Source organism: Oncorhynchus gorbuscha, linkage group LG09 (assembly GCF_021184085.1).
Source record: "Oncorhynchus gorbuscha isolate QuinsamMale2020 ecotype Even-year linkage group LG09, OgorEven_v1.0, whole genome shotgun sequence".
NCBI classification, from domain to species: domain Eukaryota; kingdom Metazoa; phylum Chordata; class Actinopteri; order Salmoniformes; family Salmonidae; genus Oncorhynchus; species Oncorhynchus gorbuscha.
The window spans coordinates 35,501,053-35,523,859 of NC_060181.1; the positions used below are offsets into that span (position 1 = coordinate 35,501,053).

General features: G+C 42.0%; 1 protein-coding gene across 7 annotated transcripts in view; it reads right to left on the minus strand.

Moving 5' to 3' along the window:
- The window catches only part of LOC124043455 (myocyte-specific enhancer factor 2D homolog), a 32,459-nt gene extending 9,680 nt beyond the window's left edge, over positions 1-22,779 (minus strand). For all 7 annotated transcript variants that reach the window (XM_046362064.1, XM_046362060.1, XM_046362063.1 and 4 more), the window contains exons 1-6: positions 22,602-22,779; positions 6,572-6,907; positions 2,869-3,072; positions 2,171-2,314; positions 1,707-1,914; positions 937-993 (exon numbers count right to left, since the gene is read on the minus strand). In XM_046362064.1, coding sequence (XP_046218020.1) covers positions 937-993; positions 1,707-1,914; positions 2,171-2,314; positions 2,869-3,072; positions 6,572-6,625 — 667 coding nt within the window. In that variant the 5' untranslated portion in view covers positions 6,626-6,907; positions 22,602-22,779. The remainder of the gene's footprint in view (positions 1-936; positions 994-1,706; positions 1,915-2,170; positions 2,315-2,868; positions 3,073-6,571; positions 6,908-22,601) is intronic.
- Between the last annotated feature and the right edge of the window lie 28 nt (positions 22,780-22,807).

The window sequence follows — 22,807 nt, forward strand, 5'->3', positions numbered from 1 at the left end:
TACTTTTCGCTCCCACACCTAAAAAATGTAAATAACACTAGTAATTAACATTAGTACACTAGTAACTAATAACACTAATAACACTGGTTGGGGGACAACAGACACCATGGATGTGCTCCCAACTCGTAACTCAATGACAAACAATGTTTTGAATTTAAAAAAGTGCCCATAGACAGCTTGCATTGCTCATGAGCTGTGAGAAAAATGTGTGCATTCCACGGCAGAAAGTACACAGAAAAACATGTCGTCGTGCCACACAATGACACATGACAAGTTGTCTTGACACCATAATCTCAGCTATCCCTGGATTGTGTGCTTCAAGCCTTCTTAACACCAGGCCTCCCCTCTTGCCAAAAGCCTGGGGCTAGATTTGATTTCTCCCCAAGGGAGGGTTGACACCTGAACCTTCTGGGTCTCCCTCTCCGCCTGGCTCCCACATTGCTCTGGTGTCTATCCAGGCAAGTGCCAGGGACACCAGCTGACGTCAATGGAGACACTCCAAGATGATCCGGGGCAGTCTCAGTAATACTGGGACAGTAATGGCAGAGAAGATAGAGGAAGAGATGGAGAGGGACTACTAAGTACTGGACCCTGGATGGAGTATATGATTGCTCTTGGCAATGTGACAAGCATAAAATATGTTTTTCACATTCTTTTAGCAGGCCCCTTTCTTGAAAAAAAAGCAACATCCACATCTCTAATATGCTGATATTTTTGAGACATTTGGAAAAGTTCTGTCATTTGAGCGTCTCAATAAATCTCTGTGGGAGCAAATCATAGTGCAGACATTTTTCTGTCTAGCACCTAAGATATTAGATTAAATTAGCCCTTTTTCAATGAGTACATCCATTTCTTAACAAATTGACTGTCAATGAGCATAGTACTGTCAGTAGAAGTGGTTTGTATTGTAGAGTAGTCAGGCATAAGGTTACTCACGGACTGGACTTGGGCATCCTCCATTTGAATTGTTCAGGTCTCCCCCGAGCATAGCACCTGTTGAAATGATAAACACTGGCTTAGCAAGAACAATATGAACACTCCTAGCGGAGAATGAATTAAAATGTTTTTCTATTACTTTCACACACATTATAAGTATTCAGATGTATATTGTTTGAAAATACAAGTAGTAGAATATTGGAATGTATTTGGAAATACTCAAATACAAATAAATATTCCCATGCATTTGAACCCAGGTCCTAGGAGTGTTTGAAATAATATATTTGGAAAAAAGTATTTGAAAATATTTTCAAATACTAGGCTATTTATAAAATTGCAAAATACTTTCAAATGATTCCAATAGAAATAGATGATTTTGGCCACATTATTAGAAAATACTTAAATACATAGAAAGTACATATTTAAATAATCAAATACACGCATGTTTGATCCCAGGTCGTCTGGATTCATTGCTTCAGAACAACATGGACTTGAAAAAGGTTTCCGATTCATTGAATTGTAACAACTCATTGATTGGAACCAGGGTCTTGTTCATTTGGCAGCAAATGGACTGAAACAGGGAGGGACTACCTGGACATAAGAAACACTCATTCATTTTCTGTTGAATTTTCATTTTTTTACATTTTCCGTTGCATGTCCTAATGAACAGGACACTGGCTATGGCAAAGCACAGAGTTTGTGTGGAGAGGAAAGATGACCTCATTTCCCACAGATGCCACAGTAGAAGGCCGTCCCGCTCTTTCGCTCACCTGCACTGGCCGGTCGCTGTGGCAACCCAGGAGACACTGTGTTTCTCTGGAGCGCCGGTTGCTGGGGCGACAGGTGGTGGTTGTCAGACGGCGACGTCACGTAGGAGGTGGTCACCATGGCGTTGCCAGGGTTACTGAATTGCAATGTGTTCTGATTAGAAGCCTGGACGGTGACGGGCATGGAAAATGTGGGGGGTGGGACCGCAGACTGAAAGAAATTTGATAGTTAGCACTTTTCAACATTGGCTCAGTGGAAGACAATGGAAGAATAGCAGCATCAAACTGCTGTAGGTGAAGTGGAGCTTCCACCATACAGTTCAGTGTTTCGCAAACTCTAAGTACCACCATTCATTGCACTTATTTGACCTATCCCAGTGCCATCACCCATACTAAGGGATAGTGGCTAGCTAAGGGCAAGGTGTTTTAGATTGGGGGAGATGGTGAGGAAAAGGGGAGATGCTTACACTGACACCGTAGCGCTTGAAGAGGATGTCTAGGTCTTCGGTGGTCTTGCGGTATTTGTCGTCGTTCAGGGGGCTCTGGTCTATGGAGTCCTCTCCGTCCGGCTCGGGACTTTCGCAACCGTTGAAGCCTTTCTTTCGCAACGTCTGTGAAGACAGGATGGGGAAAAAAAAGAGTGGTGGGAGATGAGAACTAAGGATGAGAGCTGAAGGTCCATCTGGCTGAATTGGAACAAGTACAGTCGAGCTGTATTGTTGAATTATGCGTCTGAGTGAGAACAATTTCAAGGTACATTTTGTGCGATAGCCTGGTTCCAGATCGGTTGTGCTGTATAGCCAACTTTATATGATCAAATTCATTGCTAAATGACAACAGTAGTTGGTAATACAGTACAAAACGATCTGTGACAATGCTAAGCATCCGGTGCACTTCCTCAAAAATGGTGAGAGTTTCAGACCTCCGGACTTGGCAAGAAGACACACAGATCAGATCAGTTCTGAGACAACATTCCCATTCTACAAAGAAGCGACGACTCTTTGGTCGCAATAAGGTTCATTGTTCTGTGCAGATTGAGCTTGGCTGGCGCAGTGGACCCAATCGAAGTGTCACAAAAAGTGCAAACCCTGCCCACTTGGCATTCCAGGCAGTCTCAAGCTAAAGTGGTACGGTCAGAGGCTGATAGCCCTTTTGTTTGCTTTACCTCAATGATGTCGGCGTTGGTCCGGCTCTCGTGGGGTTCATTGTACTCGGTGTACTTGAGCAGCACCTTGTCCATGTCGGTGCTGGCGTACTGGAACAGCTTGTTGGAGTGGTTGAAGATGATGAGGGCAATCTCACAGTCACACAGCACACTCAGCTCGTACGCCTTCTTCATCAGGCCAAACTTTCTCTTGGTGAACGTCACCTGCATTGGGAGGGGATAGAGAATGAATCAATTTGATTTATTTATACAAGCATTTTTTCCCCCCATCAGCATTGTCACAAAGGGATTTACATAACATAATGGAGGGAGGTGAGAAGAGATCGCAGAGGTTGAGGAAAGTGAAAATGAGTTTGAGTTGTGGTGTCTGTAGAAAGTGTAAATTTAAGTCATTAACAAGTACCGACAGTATTAAAAATCTGAGTGAACCGGCAGAGTGGGCTTCCTTTATCTGCAATGGAGTGAATTAGTGCCACTCTGGTTCTTCAGTGACATTTTCATTAGGGCACACTAGCAAAATGCTTCAAAACATTGTGCCACAAAAAACCATCTCCTTCCATTTCAGTGTTTTCTTCAGTTTTGTGCCTAATGAACATGACCCACATGCAACTAACCCCATTCTCTTCAGCTTCCATCTCTTTACCCTTCCCTCTTTCCCAACTCTCCTTCCCCATGTTGCTCCGAGCCCTGAACATGCAAATGAGATGCTTTGATGAGAAAACTGATAAGGGACTTCAATATCCTTCCTTCAGAATTACCCCCCGTAGATATAGAGAATCTTCCCAATTTTACAGACACGGAAGAGCAATAGAGGACAAGGAAGGGTGTAACATCTACTGGGGTTAAGGTTTTGTAATATGCTATTACGAAATCCTACTGTAGTGATACGTAACCTTTGGTCAGCAAATTTGGATTTGATTTCAATGTATCCTGTATGTTGTGTGTACATTTCTGAATGACTTGAGGCAAATCACAGTTGTTATTGTGGTAGGAATAGTGAATGAGGTACATTGTCACCGAATAGTCAACATCATAAACCGACCATAGCATTGTACCTTAAGTGCAATGTTAGTATGTTTTGTATGTACCCTCTGTGTATTTTCTGCATTTTGCAATGTACAACCAGGAAGATTATTTTAATATTTAACCAATCATGACTAATAAATTAATCTAATCAAAAATCACAACATCAGACAAATAGGGTGGTGAGTGAACAAGAAGAGGACAGAAACAGATTTCCCAAGACCGTAGCACAGACAATCCCACTCCCACACTTTTACCATTTCTAACATACACGTATGCAAACACTTTTCTCAACACACACACCTACCCCCCACACACATTCACCCTTTGAAAACACACACGCGCACAGATCAGTAACTTCTGTCCCTGATAGGACTGTGTCCACTGGTCTGCAGCTGCTGTGGACATTCTGATTTATCTGGAGCAGCTGTCTGCAGGGCTGTGTGTGATCTGATTGACTCCATGTCGGTTTGAACTCTGTGCCTGCTCGGCCTGAAACACTATGCACTCTCAGAAAGGGCCACGGGTGCGTGAGAGCTCCATTCAAGTCAAAACGCACACCCTCAAACAAACTAAAGATACACTCTGCACACACTATACTGTACAAACCCAGAAAACAGTAACATTACACTACAACACTGATACGATGTTCATTAAAAGGGGCAGTGACACTAACGCTAGTACATTAATACAGGGAAAGATATACATTTGCACCTGTTATTTTTTGGAGGATAAAAAGTTCAAACTGTAAACCATTAGCTGAAGAGAAGGAAGAAAAGCTTACAGTTATGTTTGACCTTTTTTTTGGTACATTTATTTCAACAGGTGTATAGTTTGCATCAGTACAACCATTCAGTGAATCTGGCGCTTGGTGTCAAATGGACCTTGGAGGTCTAACACATACAGTTGAAGTCAGAAGTTTACATATACCTTAGCCAAATACATGTAAACTCAGTTTCACAATTCCTGACATTTATTCCTAGTAAAAATTCCCTGTCTTAGGTCATTTAGGATCACCACTTTATTTTAATAATGTGAAATGTCAGAATAATAGGAGAATTATTTATTTCAGCTTTTATTTCTTTCATCACATTCCCAGTGGATCAGAAGATTACATACTCCTAATTAGTATTTGGTAGCATTGCCTTTAAATTGTGTCAAACGCTTTGAGTAGCCTTCAACAAGCCTCCCACAATAAGAATGTTGGCCCATTCCTCCTGACAGACCTGGTGTAACTGAGTCAGGTTTGTAGGCCTCTTTGGTCGCACACGCTTTTTCCAGTTCTGCCCACAAAGTTTCTATAGGAATGAGGTCAGGGCTTTGTGATGGCCACGCCAATACCTTGACTTTGTGGTCCTTAAGCCATTTTGCCACAACTTTGGAAGTATGCTTGGGGTCAGTATTCATTTGGAAGACCAATTTGCAACCAAGCTTGAACTGCCTGACTGATATCTTGATGTTGCTTCAATATATCCACAAATCCCCCCCCCCCCCTCATGATGCTATCCATTTTGTGAAGTGCACCAGTCCCTCTTGCAGCAAAGCACCCCCACAACATGATCCTGCCACCCCAGTGCTTCACAGTTGGGATGGTGTTCTTCGACTTACAAGCCTCCCCCCTTTTTCACCCAACATAATGAAGGTCATTATGGCCAAAAAGTTCCATTTTTGTTTCATCAGACCAGAGGACATTTCTCCAAAAAGTATGATCTTTGTCCCCATGTGCAGTTGCAAACCGTAGTCTGGCTTTTTTATGGTGGTTTTGGAGCAGTGGCTTCTTCCTTGATGAGCGGCCTTTCAGGTTATGTCGATATAGAACTCGTTTTACTATGGATATAGATATTTTGTACCTGTTTCCTCCAGCATCTTCACAAGGTCCTTTGATGTCGTTCTGGGATTGAGTTGCACTTCTCGCACCAAAGTACATTAATCTCTAGGAGACAGAACGAGTCTCCTTCCTGAGCGGTGTGATGGCTGCATGGTCCCATGGTGTTTGTGTACTATTGTTTGTACAGATGAACGTGGTACCTTCAGGCGTTTGGAAATTGCTCCCAAGGATGAACCAGACTTGTGGAGGTCTACAATTTTTTTCTGAGATCTTGGCTGATTTCTTTTGATTTTCCCATGATGTCATGCAAAGAGGCACTGAATTTGAAGGTAGGCCTTAAAATACATCCAGAGGTACACCTCCAATTGACTCAAATTATGTCAATTAGCCTATCAGAAGCTTCTAAAGCCATGACATCATTTTCTGGAATTTTCCAAGCCGTTTAAAAAGGCACATTGAACTTAGTGTATGTAAACTTCTGACCCAATGGAATTGTGATACAGTGAATTATAAGTGAAATAATCTGTCTAAACAATTCTTGGAAAAATTACTTGTGTCATGCACAAAGTAGTTGTCCTAACAGACTTGCCAAAACTCTAGTTTGTTAACAAGAAATTTGTGGAGTGGTTGAAAAACAAGTTTTAATGACTAAGTGTATGCACCTAAGTGTACGTAAACTTCCGACTTCAACTGTACATCGGCCCACCTGGATATGACTGGATTGGGAGGAAGGATGTCTCTTTGAATACTGAAAAAAGGCAAGGCCACACATCTAAGGAGTCGACTATATTCAAGGCCCTTGAATAACACCCTGGTCCAGACTATGAAGACACGGCCACTCATCTGTCTCACCTGTCTGTTCCTCTCATCAGTGATCCGTTGGATCTGAATCTTTTTCCTCCCCATGCTTCCTGGTGGTTGGTTGGGGTCAGTCAATCAGGGTCAAGGTGCCTCCTCTCAGACAAGGAGAGAGGGATTGTAGCCTATTAGCTCTTTCTAGAGTATGGGCAGACTCATAAACACCACGTGCAGTCACGCACACACACACTCCTCTGCCCAGGTCTAGGGTGACAGGGCAGAGGGTCTGCCGTTGGTAGAGCTGGTTGAGAGTTGCCCTCAGTTCATTGTTCGCTCAGGTCAAAGGTCACCAGTTTCTCGACCGTTGCTGTGGTGAGGACGATGTCACTCCTTGAAGGAGAGAGAGAGAGAGAGTTACGTCTACATTCCTCATGTACACACAGCCATTATACTGTGTTTTCATAGAAGAGACTGTTGTTGACTATGTGACCAGAATGCAGCAGAATCTGTCATCTACGCTACACTGAGGGGAAAAAAGCTAACAATGTATTAATTGGATTTATTCAGCAAAGAAGATTTGCTCTGAATACTGCAACTTTACTGTGAACATATCTGTAAGTACTGTGGACAGAATTGAGAGGGAAAAACATGTTTTTGTTCAAAACGTGTGGGTCAAGGACAATAGCCCAGGTAACACTGTCTGACCTGTCTGAGTACACACACCCCTTCACACCGAGCCAACAGCTATGATGCTTCTCCATCAGACAGTGTAAACACACACACACACACCCCGCAGCTCAACGACAGAAAGGCTCCGACGTCACCCTGCTATTGTCATTCCTCCCTGGTCAGATGTGATCCCACAACCCCACACTGAGGAAAGGCATGCTAACCGCCACTGGCGCTTCCAACCGATTAGCGAAAGCCCTCACCTATTCATAGAGGCTAGTCTATGACAACAACAGGGTGTCGTGCTAAGCGCTAGCTGCCCAGGAGGGGGAATTCCCATGTACAAGGACATCAGAGGGAGAGACGGAAGGATTACGACAGGCATCTAAAAATACCGGTGTTCACACAAGACACATTTCTCCCCTAACGAGGAGGGGGGGGAGGGTGTTTGTACTTCAAGGTGAGCGTGTTAAAGGAGAAGTATGTGGCTAGGGCTAGCATGTAGCATATTAGCGTGTAGCATGATGTTTCATAGGCTGAAGTTAGATGACAAGATAAGAAGCAACATGGGCAATTTCGTTCTTTGGAGTCAACTCAAGCCTTGTTCCTTGGGGCGTTAAGCAATATCACAGCGGTAGTGGACACATTCACAGATCCAGAACATTCTGAAGTGATTTCAGAGTTGGATACTGTACATGGGACTGAATGACTAATAGATATCAGAAGCGCCTTTATACGCCTAGTGAATTTACACGTGCCCGGAATTAGCCATACCCTCGAACATCAGCCACTTCCTGACAAAGCCATTGGTCCTATTTTTTAACCATAGTCCACACAATATGCTGTCTAACTCAGCAGGGTTTCACTTCTGTTCAGCATACGTTTTCATGAAGAGGCCACAAAAATGAATTATATCCTCATATTCCTCTCATAGGACTCTCCTGGAAATGAGACAATGGTGTATGTAGTCCCACATCTCGAGAGGGCGCTTTGTAAAACCGTGTTCAATTAACAAAAACCTCTTGTTATTTAGCACTTGTTTGTACCAACCACACATTTTCAGAGTTTTGGCTTATATGAATACATGAGTGGTTTTGATACAAACCCAGGCTATAGCCTACTGCCCTCCCTACATTGGGATCAGAAGCATAAGGGAAAGCATCTCTATTCCAATCTCATTCCATGTATTGTACAGTATTGCAGCTTCACTAGATGCTAAGTGCATTGATTACAATTAATACTCAGCTGGAGGGAAATCCTGTATACACAAGGGGTCACCAGGATCAATGTGGAGGTAAATTGCACTATAACAAAATGACAAAAAGGAAACCAGGTAAATTCGTGCAGACCATAGTAACCCCTGCCTCAGTCAGAACCCACCTGTGTCCTTTAGTACATATGTGTCTGTGCCGCCCACCTTCCTATTCACAAGTTCACATGCTGGAGCAGCTGTTAGCACACTTTCTGTTCAGACTGAACCAGGTTTTCATCTAGGATTTTGCCTGTGCTTAGCTCTGTTTTGTTTTCTTGTTTTATCCTAAAAAAAAAATAATTTTAAACTCAGTACTCCTTGCCGATGACAAGCATGCCCAGAACATGATGCAGCCACCACCATGCTTGAATATATGAAGAGTGGTACTCAGACGTGTTTGCCCTAAACATAACGCTTTCTATTCAGGACATCAAGTTAATTTCGTTGCAGTTTTACTTTTGTGTCTTGTTGCAAACAGGATGCATGTTTTGGAATATTTCTCTTATTTTCAAGGTCATTTAGGTTAGTATTGTGAAGTAGCTTCAAAGTTGAAGCATCCTCAGTTTTTCCCAATCACTGATTTAATGTCACCACTGGCCTCATGGTCCCTGTATTGATACACCATCCAAAGAGTAATTCAATAACTTCACCATGCTCAAAAAGGTTATTCAATGTCTGCTTTTTAAATGTTTTACCCATCTACCAATAGGTGCCCTTCTTTGCAAGGCATTGGAAAACCTCTCTGGCTTTGTGGTTGAATCGGTGTTTGCCATCTTCCTTCCTCCAACCAAAACTTGGTTTCTCATTGCTCGCTCTTGTCCCGCTGTCACAGACATACGGTAAGCAAAATATGTTTGGAAGATCAAATCGCATTTCGGCACCAAATGATCGTTATAATATCGTATTGTGAGGTCCCTGGCAATTCCCAGCCCCACATTAGCAGAGAGCCCACTCTGAAAATGTATTTGTTCCAAACAACGTCTTAAAAATTAACTAAATCAAAAATAGTAGTTCTGAGTTATGAATATTTATGTTGAATAAATGAATGTGAACATGTTTATTTCAGAATCAAGACGTACTCCATATTTCAGAGCACACTATAAAGGAGTATAATGACACCAAGATGTTGTCTGGATCTTAGATAAGGGTCTTACAGGGACAATGTATAGGTCTAAAAAGGGCCTAAAATGGCCACTTTCATCATGATAAATAAAAATGTGTGATACAAATGTAAAAAGCATGTCAAACATTCATCCTCCTAATGAAGTTTCCATGTTAGAATTGCCAGAACAATCTTGAGATACCTAAAAATATTTGAGCTTGGAAATCGCACAATCCGGCTCGCAAATGATTGCCATTTCAAGAGTTCATGCAAAAGTTCCATGAGTAAGCAATACAGGCACATAGCCTTAAGTTGTAAACACAACAATTTAACGGTGAATTAAACATGACCTAATTCGCCCAAACCACATATCAGATATGACAAAGCCACCAAAGCTCTCCATTCCAATAGCACGACTGAAAACAAACGTAAATCGTATGTTTATATGATGACAAGTACCATTTAAGACCGTGTTAGAGCAGGGCTTTGCCTATGTAGACTGACATCACTGGCCATGACAGGAACTCCAAGACCACCCAAGGGTTCATTCCCTGTGATCATTTCCATTATCAAACAACATTTATATTATATATATATATATATGAGTCAAGAGTGCTTAATCTGGATAGAACCCTATGGCACAATGAAACTGCATGCAAGTGACTGTCTATATTTGTCAAGAAAATAGTACCAGTACATAAAAAGCTATCACCATATTCATGGTAATCCAGGACATTACGACTCGCTTTCTACCCCCTCCTGAAAATGAGAACAGTCCTTGATTCCAATGTCTTTCACTCACTATTCCAGATTTGTAATATTTTCTTCCAGGAAAGAAATGAATTAATTTAGCCTCTGAACTTGCCCCTTTCTCTACAGAACAATTGTAAACAGCAGCTGGAGAGGTCAGTGATTATATTGTGGATGTGCCAAACCACAAATCTACCATAGGAGAAAATCCAAATAATATTTTTTTATTTTAAAGAGTTATCTACAAAAGTTTGGAACCCAAATTCCCCCACACGGAAAAATTCTCTATCCAATTGTCCAAAATCAAGACCGTGCCAAATTGTAGCTGGTTGTGAGAAAATAAATTATATGCCTGCGCTATAGGTAGGGTTGCACATTTGGGGACTATTCAGAGGGGAAAACATTCCATGGGAATTAGGGAATAAATGCAAATTAATACCATTTAAAATAGATGTTTTTTTTGCATTTGATACATTTACCATTTCATATGGAGACAGAACTATAAACCTTTTACCTTATCATAAGTAGACATAATTGCAAATGATTCAAATCTTCCTAATATATATATATATTTACAAATTTAACATTAAATGAGTTCACTCTTCACATTGGATGATTTCACTGACCAACAAAATAAAATATTGAATTATCCATCACATCTCCCCAAAACTTTATCAACATAAATCTGTAAAATGATAGTTTCTAGACTAAAGCTTTAGTTGTCTTCCCTCAGGCTTCCATGTCTTCTCCCTTCACCTCCTCAATGTCCACCTCTTGAACATCAGACTCTGAAGCATCATCTTTACTGTCACTTTCCAACCTTGAGGATGGCTCGTTGTCAGGCTCAAAAAGTCTCAAATTTGCCCGGATGGCCATCAATTTTTCAACCCTTGTATTGGTCAGCCTGTTGCGTACTTTGGTGTGTGTGTTCCAAACAAGGACCAGTTGCGCTCTGAGGCGGCTGATGTTGGTGGGATTTGGAGGATGATGGAGGCAACGGGGGAAAGAGACTCTGATCCACAAAGTCCCTTCCACCAGGTGGCTGATGAGATATGTTGGCAAGACTGCCATATTGCATCTCCATCCCAAAGCCCTTGCTTGGAAGTGTACTTCGCCAGACTGCCAAGAACCTTGCCTTCATCCAAGCCAAGGTGGCGAGACACGGTAGTGATGACACCATTGGCCTTGTTGATCTCTGCACCAGACAGGATGCGCTTGCAAGCATACCAGGGTACAACATGTACTCTGAGGCGTGTATGGGCTTTAGGCAGCTGTCTTCAAGCTTTTTGATGTATTTCAGAACTGCAGTTTCCTCTGCTTGGAGCAACAGTGAAGTGGGCAGGGCAGTATAGATTTCTTCTCTTACATCTGCAAGCATAGTGAACATCAGACAGACTGGCAGTCTCCCTCAATCCGTGCAATGGCTATTGCTATAGGTTTCAGGAGTTTCAGGCTGCTTACCACTCTCTCCCAAAATACATCATCCAGGAGGATCCTCTTGATGGGGCTGTCCATATCGGCAGACTGATATGGCCATTTCTTGGAGAGACTCCTTCCCTTCCAGGAGACTGTCATACATGATGACAACACTACCCCAACGGGTGTTGCTGGACAGCTTCAATGTGGTGCTCTATTTCTTCTCGCTTTGCTTGGTGAGGTAGATTGCAGCTATAACTTGATGACCCTTCACATACCTAAACATTTCCTTGGCTCTTGTAGAGTGTATCCATTGTTTTCAGTGCCACAACGTCCTTCAGGAGCAGATTCAATGCATGAGCAGCACAGCCAATGGGTGTGATGTGAGGGTAGGACTCCTCCACTTTAGCCCAAGCAGCCTTCATGTTCGCAGCATTGTCTGTCACCAGTGCAAAATACAGTCTGTGGTCCAAGGTCATTGATGACTGCCTTCAGCTCTGCAATGTAGAGACCGGTGTGTCTGTGCTCTTGTAGAATACTGGTTGAGGGGTGGAGATGATGTAGTTAATTATTCCTTGCCCACGAACATTCGACCACCCATCAGAGATGATTGCAATACAGTCTGCTTTCTCTGTAATTTGCTTGACCTTCAGTTGAACTCTGTACCTAGCAAATTAGTAGATAAAGCATATCTGGATGGTGGGGTGTATTCTGGGCGAAGAACATTCAGAAATCTCTTCCAATACACATTGCATGTGAGCATCAGAGGTGAACCAGTTGCATACACAGCTCGTGCAAGACATTAATCAGCATTTCTTTGACTACTTTCCTCCATTGAGTCAAAAAAAACATCTGACCTCAAATAGAAGTTGAGGGACTTTTGTCAGGGGTTGCTTGTTGTGAGCGCTGAGGGAACTTTATGCACTTGGCCAGATTATTCTGCATCTTTGTTGCATTCTTCACATATGATTTGGCACAGTATTTCCAAAAGTACACAGCTTTTCCTTCTACATTAGCTGCAGTGAAATGTCTCTGCACATAAGATTTTGCCCATGGCATTTTCCTGTAAAGATTAGGGGGACAAAAATGGTTAAATAAAAACCGAATACAATTCCATGTACAGATAAATAGTTAAGCAGTTAGATTAGACAACTCCTTAGTAAGATACATGTTTTAAAATGAAACATGTATGCAGACAGGTGAAATAACACTCCTCACTTAGGATCAAGCAAGCTAAAAACCCACATGGTTGCAAAAACTAACTAGCAGAAATGTTTACAAGTTAGAAATTATTTTACCACACTTTGCTGTAGGCTACTAATTACTAGTTAACAAAAAGTTGTCGTATGAAATATATTCACCCCACCCAGTATTGTCATCAAAACTTACCAGAAAGTATGTAGTCCTTGGCTCAGACAGTGTAGTAGTGTGGGCTCAATAGGATCTCATTACTGTGCAAGATCTTGAGAATCAGCTGTACATGTGATGGAAGAATGCACTGTGCATGCAGAGGGTTGGGGATAGTTTAGCCAAAATATGCCACAAGACCTAGAATTGCCTTGTGTATTCCACCAAAAAGGTTCACCGTTATAAGCTAACTTTTCTGATGTAAGCATATAGAGCTTATCATTTCCCAAAATTCCCAGGCTTAACTTCCCATGGAAAATTCCCAGAAATTTACAGCAAACTTTTCAACCCTAGCTATAGGACTGCTTTAAAAAATACAAAAAAAAATGGTCCACTAATACAGAACTAGTTAGTTCCAGTGTAAATTGTGAATATTTCTCTTCTTCCCCCAACCACTTTTTGCAGCACCGTCAGCACCCAGACTCTCCCGCAGCACCCAGACTCTCCCGCAGCACCCAGACTCTCCCGCAGCACCCAGACTCTCCCGCAGTGAACGGTAACCTAACAATTTCTTGACTTTGCTGACACATTTGATTAGCCATAGAATGAGCTACAATAAGGATTGTGGCCAGCCCTGTTCTCCCCGTGCGGCACGCGGCATGGCTACCCCCTCTCATTACTGTAATTGACATGTCCATCCTCCCTCTTCCTCCCCCCGAAGGCGCTGATGGCTCAATTAGGAGCTGGTTGGAGGACTGATTAGATGCCAAGATAATGAGGCTGTCGCTTGACTCACACCGAGCCAGAGCAGAACCAGCTCACTCTGTCAGTGACATTATAGGAACCCCAAAGAGCTAAAGGAGAGACGTAGCTTTCAACTAATGCCCAGACTCAGACACTTTGGACAGGCTCAGGCAGGCTGGTCTGAAATAGACTGCTCCGAGTTGCTGAGACCTTACAGAGACCGCCTCATTATCTGTCGAGGGCAGACCTTTCGTCACCTTGGTTCAATCGACCTGCCTGGATGTCTCCTTGAAACGTCAACTGGGTGCTTTCGCACCCTGTGAAAATGTCCTCTGATTAAAGAGAGAGTGCGCAATCAAGCCAGGCTAGGCATCTGTCGGTTCTGGAGTGGTGTACAGTAATTAGTGGCAGTGACCTTTTAGCAGATTACACATTGGTCAATGAAATGTGGGCAAAGTCCTAGACTGAAGGCCAGGGCCATCATGCCTTGAAAAGGAGGAAGGCGGGGGGTGGGGCTTATAATACTCATCGGTTATCTGACTCCAGCTAATGGAGGAGGGATTCCTCAATGTTTCACAACGGAGGATAGGTTGAGTAAATCTCAGTTCTGTCATTTTTTCTTGAGCCTCGGTTCAGTGGTTTGCAAAGAATTTGCTGGGTTCCATGCAGAGAGCTGCACAGAGGCCTGATGGTTACTATTCTTAGATACAGTTAACCCCTTCTTGATCACTCAGACTTATCCCACCTAGGCCTGTTGGTTTTTCCTCTGTAACCTCTCCTCATATTCATTTCATGATGGCCCTCTTGAAATCTCGGGTTCATTTTCCTTGTCAGCTCCCGCTCCTTTGACCTTCTCTATTGATGGAGATGATCTCCTCATGCGGCAGAAATCCCACTCCAGGGCTACATGGAGTCTCTTTACAATGAATCACCATTTGAGTCCGGTCACATTGGCTTTACATTGCAAACTCTTGCTGAGGATAGAGCGTTCACAGGTCCTGTCAAACTGACATGTTGCAGCCAGGTTTACTGCTACTAAGAGCAGTCAGGTCTAACACAAGCTGAACATGGCAAACCGTGACAGGTGTGAGTTCCTGGTGTGTCAACGAGTGACCAGAAGAGTGCATGGTGAACAGTGTTACACAGGGATTTGTCTAACATTGAAATCCATGGGCGGGTCCAAACAGTGCACATTTTATAACTTTTCGGGATGGAAAACCTTGTGTAAACGACTAAACCAGATATAAAGTAAGTAGAAAAGATAATGACCCTATATAAAAAAAAAAATATATATATATATAACAAACTAGCAAATCACCCAAATAAAAGCTACAGTCATGGAAAATGTTTAATGTATTTAACAGTGTTCTTTTGTTCAAACAGAACACGATCAGCCATGGCAAAATGCATAGAAATGCAGGAAAATATTTTATACTGCAAAATGTCCTCTTAGCTCCATGGTAGAATATGTAGAATCACAGGAAGTGCTTTTAAAAAAAATGGCAACATGTGTAGAATCTACCTTCTTAACGATACAAGAACCAACCAAGTTGAGAGGTGTAAGCATCAGTTGTTCCCAGCAGCTTTCCCCAAAATACTCATCTTCTTCCTGATGCATAAAGACAAATATCCTCAAAGCCCCTGTACCTCCAGTTCAACCAGACAAATTAAAGAAGAGGAACTGTTTTACTACTGTGGCCAACTTTAAAATGCAAACAAGCCAGGCCAGCCAGCCTTTATCTCAAATCAGTAGTGTAACTTGTGGGAGCTACTGTTCCTGCTCCTGTTGTACATGTGGTGAACAGAAATACAAATGTTTCCAGAGGAAATCAACATTTTGACCAACATGATTAAAATAAATTTGCCCAAAAAGTTCATTGATATAGGTTGGTGGGGAGGTGTTTAACAGATGTAAAAACACAATGAACAAAAATATAAATGCAACATTTTTGAAATTGTTGCAGAGTAGTTTATATAAGGTAAATCAGGCGATTGAAATGAATTCATTCAGCTCTCATCTATGGATTTCACATGCCTGGGAATAAAGATATACATTTTTTGGTCAGAGATACTTTTTTTTTTTAAAGGTAGGGGCGTGGATCAGAAAACCTGTCAGTATCTGGTGTGACCACCATTTGCCTCATGCAGCGTGACATCTCCTTTGCATAGAGTTGATCAGGCTGTTGATTGTGGCATGTTGTCCCACTCCTCTTCAATGTCTGTGCGAAGTTGCTGGATATTAGCGGCAACTGGAACACGGTGTCATACTCGTTGATCCAGAGCATCCTAAACATGCTCAATGGGTAACATGTCTGGAGAGTATGCAGGCCATGAATGAACTGGAACATTTTCAGCTTCCAGGAATTGTCTATAGATCCTTGCGACATCAGGCCATGCATTATCATGCTGAAACGTGCGGTGAATAAATGGCACAATAATGGGCCTCAGGATCTCGTCACGATATCTTGGTACATTCAAATTGCCATTGATAAAATGCATGTGTGTTAGTTGTCCATAGCTTATGGTTGCCCATACCATAACCCCACCATGGGGCACTCTTCACAACGTTGACATCAGCAAACTGCTCGCCCACACAACACCATACGCACTGCCTGCCATCTGCCCAGTACAGTTGAAACTGGGATTCATCCATGAAGAGCACACTTCTCCAGCATGCCAGTGGTGAGCCTTTGACCACTGAAGTCAGTTACAACACCAAACTGCAGTCAGGTCAAGACCCTGTTGAGGACGACGAGCACGCAGATGAACTTCCCTGAGATGGTTTCTGACCGTTTGTGCAGAGATTCTTCGATTGTGCAAACCCACAGTTTCATCAGCTGTCCAGGTGGCTCATCTCAGACGATCCTGCAGGTGAAGAAGCCATATTTGGAGGTCATGGGCTGGCATGGTTACACGTGGTCTGCAGTTGTACGTACTGAACGTACTGCCAATTTCTCTAAAACGACGTTGGAGGCGGCATATGGTAGCGAAATGTACATTAAATTCTCTGGCAAAAGCTCTGGTAGACATTCCTGCAGTCAGCATGCACACTCCCTCAAAACTTGAGACATCAGTGGCATTGTGCGGTGTGACAAAACTGCACATTTGAGTGGCCTTTAATTATCCCCAGTACAAGGTGCACCTTTGTAAACAGCATGATCATTAATCAGCTTCTTGATATGCCACATCTGTCAAGTGGATTGATTATCTTGGCAAAGGAGAAATGCTCACTAACAGGAATATAAACAAATTTCAGAGAAATAAGCTTATTTTCTCAGCTCATGAAACATGGGACCAACACTGTACATGTTGTGTTGATATTTTTGTTAAGTATAATTGACTAGTGAAATGGCTGTCTGTGACAGCATGTTCTCTAATAAGCTTGGGCGGTATACCTTACATCAGGGTATTTGGAAATAGCCACGGGATGGTTTTACAATACCATAACTACTACTTTTCATGTTTTTCTATACATTTTAATATTTGCAGCTACTTTTTAAGTAAGCATAAATCCCAGTCAACTTGTTCAATACATTTGTAAAGGTCACAACAGGAGAAACCGGAAGGTGATTTCAGCTGTACATTGACAGGGGTTGCGTTTTATATTGAAAGTCAGTGATTTTTTGCTTCAATAGAGTGATAAGGGACGTGCAACTCTAATTTTTCCTACACAGAAAATACATTAGTACAACACATTTGGCAGAAAATAGCTTGTTTTCATCAGATGACAGAAGTCCAACGCTATTTGGCTGGCAGCCACACAAGGGAGCTTACAATGAAAAAGAAAGGTATTTTTTGCAAAAACGATGCATGGCCAACAAATTTCTAATGTTTAGGCCCATCATAGAAATAATGTAGCCAGCTACATTTCCTAATGTTTTGCTTTAAGTTCATCTTGAATTTTTACCAATAGATACCCATCCGTCAAGAGTAGTGTCTGCTGAACACCCGTTCGTGAATTCTCAGAGTTTAGAGGAGCAACTGAAGCACACACTTAATCTTATGCCAAGCAGAAATGTTAATAAGAAGCATTTTACATCTGCGTTTACAAAAAAAAACAGAAAGAATATTTTTTTCCTGCGTGAAAAATTTTGCATAATGCATTAACACTGGGCATGGGCGATTTACATTACATTCAGGAAGTATTCAGACCCCTTGACTTATTCTACATTGCTAGTCTTATTCTAAAAAGGCATTAAATATACAAATTCAGTCTACACACACACACACACACACACACACACACACACACACACACACACACACACACACACACACACACACACACACACACACACACACACACAACCCTATAATGACCAAGTAAAAACAAATTATACATTTTTGTAAATGTATTAAAAATAAAAACAGAAATACCTTATTTACATAAGTATTCAGACCCTTTGCTACGATAGTCAAAATTGAGCTCAGGTGCATCCTATTTCCATTGATCATCCTTGATATGGTTCTACAACTTGATTGGAGTCCACCTGTGGTAAATTCAATTGATTGGACATAATTTGGAGAGGCACACACCTGTCTATATAAAGGTCCCACAGTTGACAGTGGATGTCAGAGCAAAAACCAAGCCACGAGGTCAAAAGAATTGTCCGTAGAGCGCCAAGACAGGATTGTGTCGAGGCACATATCTGGGGAAGGGTACGAAAACGTTTCTGCAGCATTGAAGGTCTCCAGAAACACAGTGGTCTCCATCATTCTTAAAATAAAGACATTTGAAACCAACAAGACTCTTCCTAAAGCTGGCCACCCATCCAAACTAAGCAATCAGGGGAGAAGGGCCTTGGTCAGGGAGGTGACCAAGAACCCGATGGTCACTGACAGAGCTTCAGAGTTCCTCTGTGGAGATGGGAGAACCTTCCAGAAGGACAACCATCTCTGCAGCACTCCACCGATCAGGCCTTTATGGTAGAGTGGCCAGATGGAAGCCACTCCTCAGTAAATGGCACAACAGCCAGCATGGAGTTAGCCAAAAGAAACCTAAAGGACTCTCAGACCATGAGAAAAAATATTATCTGGTATGATGAAACTAAGTTTGAACTCTTTGGCCTGAATGCCAAGTCTGGAAGAAACCTGGCACCTTCCCTACGATGAAGCATGGTGGTGACAGCATCATGCTGTGGGGATGTTTTTCAGTGTCAGGGACTAGGAGACTAGTCAGGATCGAGGGAAGGATGAATGGAGAAAAGAACAGAGAGATCCTTGATGAAAACCTGCTCCAGAGCGCTCAGGACCTCAGACTAGGGTGAAGGTTCACCTTCCAACAGGACAATGACCCTAAGCACACAACCAATGCAGGAGAGGCTTCGTGACAAGTCTCAATGTCCTCGAGTGGCCCAGCTAGAGTTCAGACTTAAACCTGATCGAACATATCTGGAAAACCTGAAAATAACTGTACAGCAACGTTTCCCATCCAACCTGGCAGAGCTTGAGGATCTACATAGAAGAATGCAAGAAACTAACCAAATACAGATGTGACAAGGTTGTAGTGTCATACCCAAGAAGACTCAAGGCTGTAATTGCTGCCAAAGGTGCTTAAACATAGAGCTGAGGAAAAGGTCTGAATAATTATGTAAATGTGATTTGTTTTCACAAAATTTGCAAAAATTTCAACAAAAATATATTTTTGCTTTGTCATTATGGTGTATTGTGTGTAGATTAAGGGGGGAACAATTTATTAATTTTAGAATAATCCTGTAACGTAATAAAATGTGGAAAAAGTCCAGGGTTCTGAATACTTTCCGAATGAACTGTATATACCATATACTGGGGTATTTGGAAAAAGCAATGGGATGGATTCTCAATACCGTTGAACTAGTTCTTTGTAGATTTTTTTCAAAAGTAACTACAAAAAGAAAAATTGTATAAGTAAATACCTGCAGTCAACTTGTGCAATACGTTAGGAGATAAAGAACACTGCGTTCTTCATTTCACCCGGTCACAATTTTTCATTATCAAGCTTACCAGTAGTCCCCAGTCACGCAGTGTTCGTTTACAAGCACACAACGACGAGAGACCGGAGCCTTGTGAGTCACCCACTGTTTGAAGCATGCGCCAGGTGATCTAATTACAGCATGGAATTCACAACTAAATGTTTGCCAGCTAGATATCTTAGAACTCCTAAGTTAATTGTATAAAATGTGCTAAATGCTCTGCAGTCTCGTCTGATCTCGACAGCTAAGCAGGGTCAGTTGGGTTTGAAAACCGCGCCCCTTGTGTGCAGTGATAGTATTACTGAATACCTCGGTATGCCAGTCTGGATACCACCCAAGCCGAGTTAAGAAGACCCCTAACTTAATTTGCTAAGTGGCTGAATTAATAAGGTGACAACGCATCATATGGTGTTAGCTTTTTGTCGTGTTTTGTTCATTTGCACAATGTCTCTCGTTCACATTTGCTTGTAAATGTCCAAACTCACCAAAAATTACATTCGATAGTTCTACCTACCTGTTTAACTTCATGAGCTGGATTGCCCGTCTTTGCAATTGGTTTATTTTCCTTTGGGCTCATTAGCATATTTAGCTAGCAAACGACATGGAAATTCTCTATTACTTGTGCAATTTTTGGGGGGTCATTCTGGTACACCCAATAGGCTTTTTTGCAGGTTATTCGGCACCCCTTTGTGTACTAAGCCGGTAATACCGTAAATACTGGGGTGAGAGAAGTACAGTAGGGGTGCCAGGGCATTCATACTTCTTGTGCATCGCTGAGCAGCGCAGAACTGTTGTGAAGGAAATTGTCAAGTAAGTAAGTTTGTGTTTATACAGGACCTCCCACCCTCACCTACCGTCAACCAATCGTGTCAATGCAGAGCTATACGGAGCCCTCAGAATTGTTACAAAATTTGAGAGGCGTGCAGCAAGGAGAGCCAATTGGCCACTACAACGGAGGTTCCACAATTGTATCACACCATCCTTCCCGCGCCTATTCCCACATATTTTTTGATCAAGCATAAATTGTCTCTTAGAATGGCTCGTGACGATGTTTTCAGAAGGTTGGAAGTTCATTGGTTTCTGATAACAGCTTGAATGTGTACTCCATTGTTATATATATATATATATAAGTCTGGGTGATGTTTTGTGTAACAAACTGTGCCATACTGTAAGTAAGGCTTACAATCACTTGGGTTATACAAGTACATTTTCAAACATTGATAAAATGACTATCGGAGTCTACATGATTGTGTCCTTCAGACTGGCCCCAAAGCACAAGGCTGTGTCTGGCCTACTTCTACCCGAGCAGCAGCATTAGAATCAGACTAAGAACCGGATCCCTTGGGACCCTCCACACAACATAGCTGCCAATTTCCAGGTCACATGACATTAAAATGATTAACGTTCCACTACGAATCTAATTCAAGGCCCGGAATCTAATATTAATGTCTGCTGATGCATCAAGAGGTTATGCATAAGCTAAAGGATAAGTACAGTATTTCGGTGGACTAACAGCTAGGGAATCCATACCCTCTGTTCTATGGCACTGCTCACTTGGCTACAGAGATCTGAGCAAATGGTCCACATGAGAAAACATCTGTAATATCTGAACAGTGGTCAAGGCCTTCAAAATACTTTGAGAGACCATAAGAAGCTTCATACAATAGGTTTCCCATGCAAATATAATAGGATTTATTAAAGGTATACTGTGTGAAGGTATAAAAATCTAAATATGTAGCATCACAGATTAGTGATTTGTTTGTTTTAATAATCACATGCAAAGCCAGTACATCAAGGTGCAATAATTACATGAGAGAGAGAGAGATGAGAGGTATAATGATTTTAAAATGCAGAGAGAGATTTGAAGTATAGTGATTATAAAACGCAAATATAAAAAAAAAAGGTTTGAACGTTTTATCAGCGTGCTCTGACATCTGTTTTTGCCTTTGATAGCTAGCCTACCTGAGTATTTCGTCACTAACAGCTACATTGAAGATGAAAATCCAGGGGATATTTATCGTCTACTGTGTGCAGCCTGAAGTGTAGCCTATTATTTTCAATTAAAAGTAATTGTCTAAAAAAAAATGGTAATAGCAAGCCAGACTACTGTAGGCACAGACTGACAGACAGGTCAAAGACAGACAGACATTCTGATGGCACTTTGAAGCCAACTGGGAACACCGGGGGGCGAGGTCAAATCATGACGTCAGTGATCTTCAGGTCGGAAAGTTAATGTTCTAGAAAGATGCCAGAGTTGTCAACTTGGAATTCCAAGTTGGAACACCGTTCAAAACGATTTTCCCAGTTGGAGCTCGTTTTTCCCCGTTTTCATAAAAGCACTGAAGTCGGAGAACCCGAGTTCCAAGTTATTTTGAACGTGGCAAGAGACTGACAGTCAGACAACAAATCCGCTGTGACAGCTCGCGCTAGCTCTATTGTTTTTGTTGAGGCCCGGTTGTCAACATGCGCGCACCTCCACCGTTATAAACCGAGAGCTTTCACGGTTTACACCATAATGGAGGGTTCATATGTCGTCTAGCGAAGGTGCTCTTTTAGGCCATTTCACAATCTCTGGCGAAGCCAACCGACAGCCATTAGTCTACCTTGCTTGCCAGCCTCAACTCTTACGAAAAAACACAACCCAACCAAGTGCCATGACTGCGATTACTGAGGTCACCAATTATATTAATACATTTTTAAAAACAATTTAGGGGTGAATAATGTTGTCAATACAAATCAGCCTATTAGGCTACCCTCTTGTCTAGAACGGTTTGATTAAAACAATACAAGCACTCTTGTTCTTACGAGGGAAAAAAACGAAAACGCAGGAAGCAAATGTATAATTCCACTTACCCTGAAATATTACATCCACAATCGTGTGAAAAGCTAGAGGATTGGTTTAAAATATAGGTATAATGAAAATACGATGAGCTATAATCATGATCGACGTCTCAATTTAAATAAATCCACTCTCCCCTTCTCCGTAAAATGTAACTATTCCGTTCAGCCAAACGATACAATGTACCTAGTGCACAACGTACGTCATTGACACCGTTTAT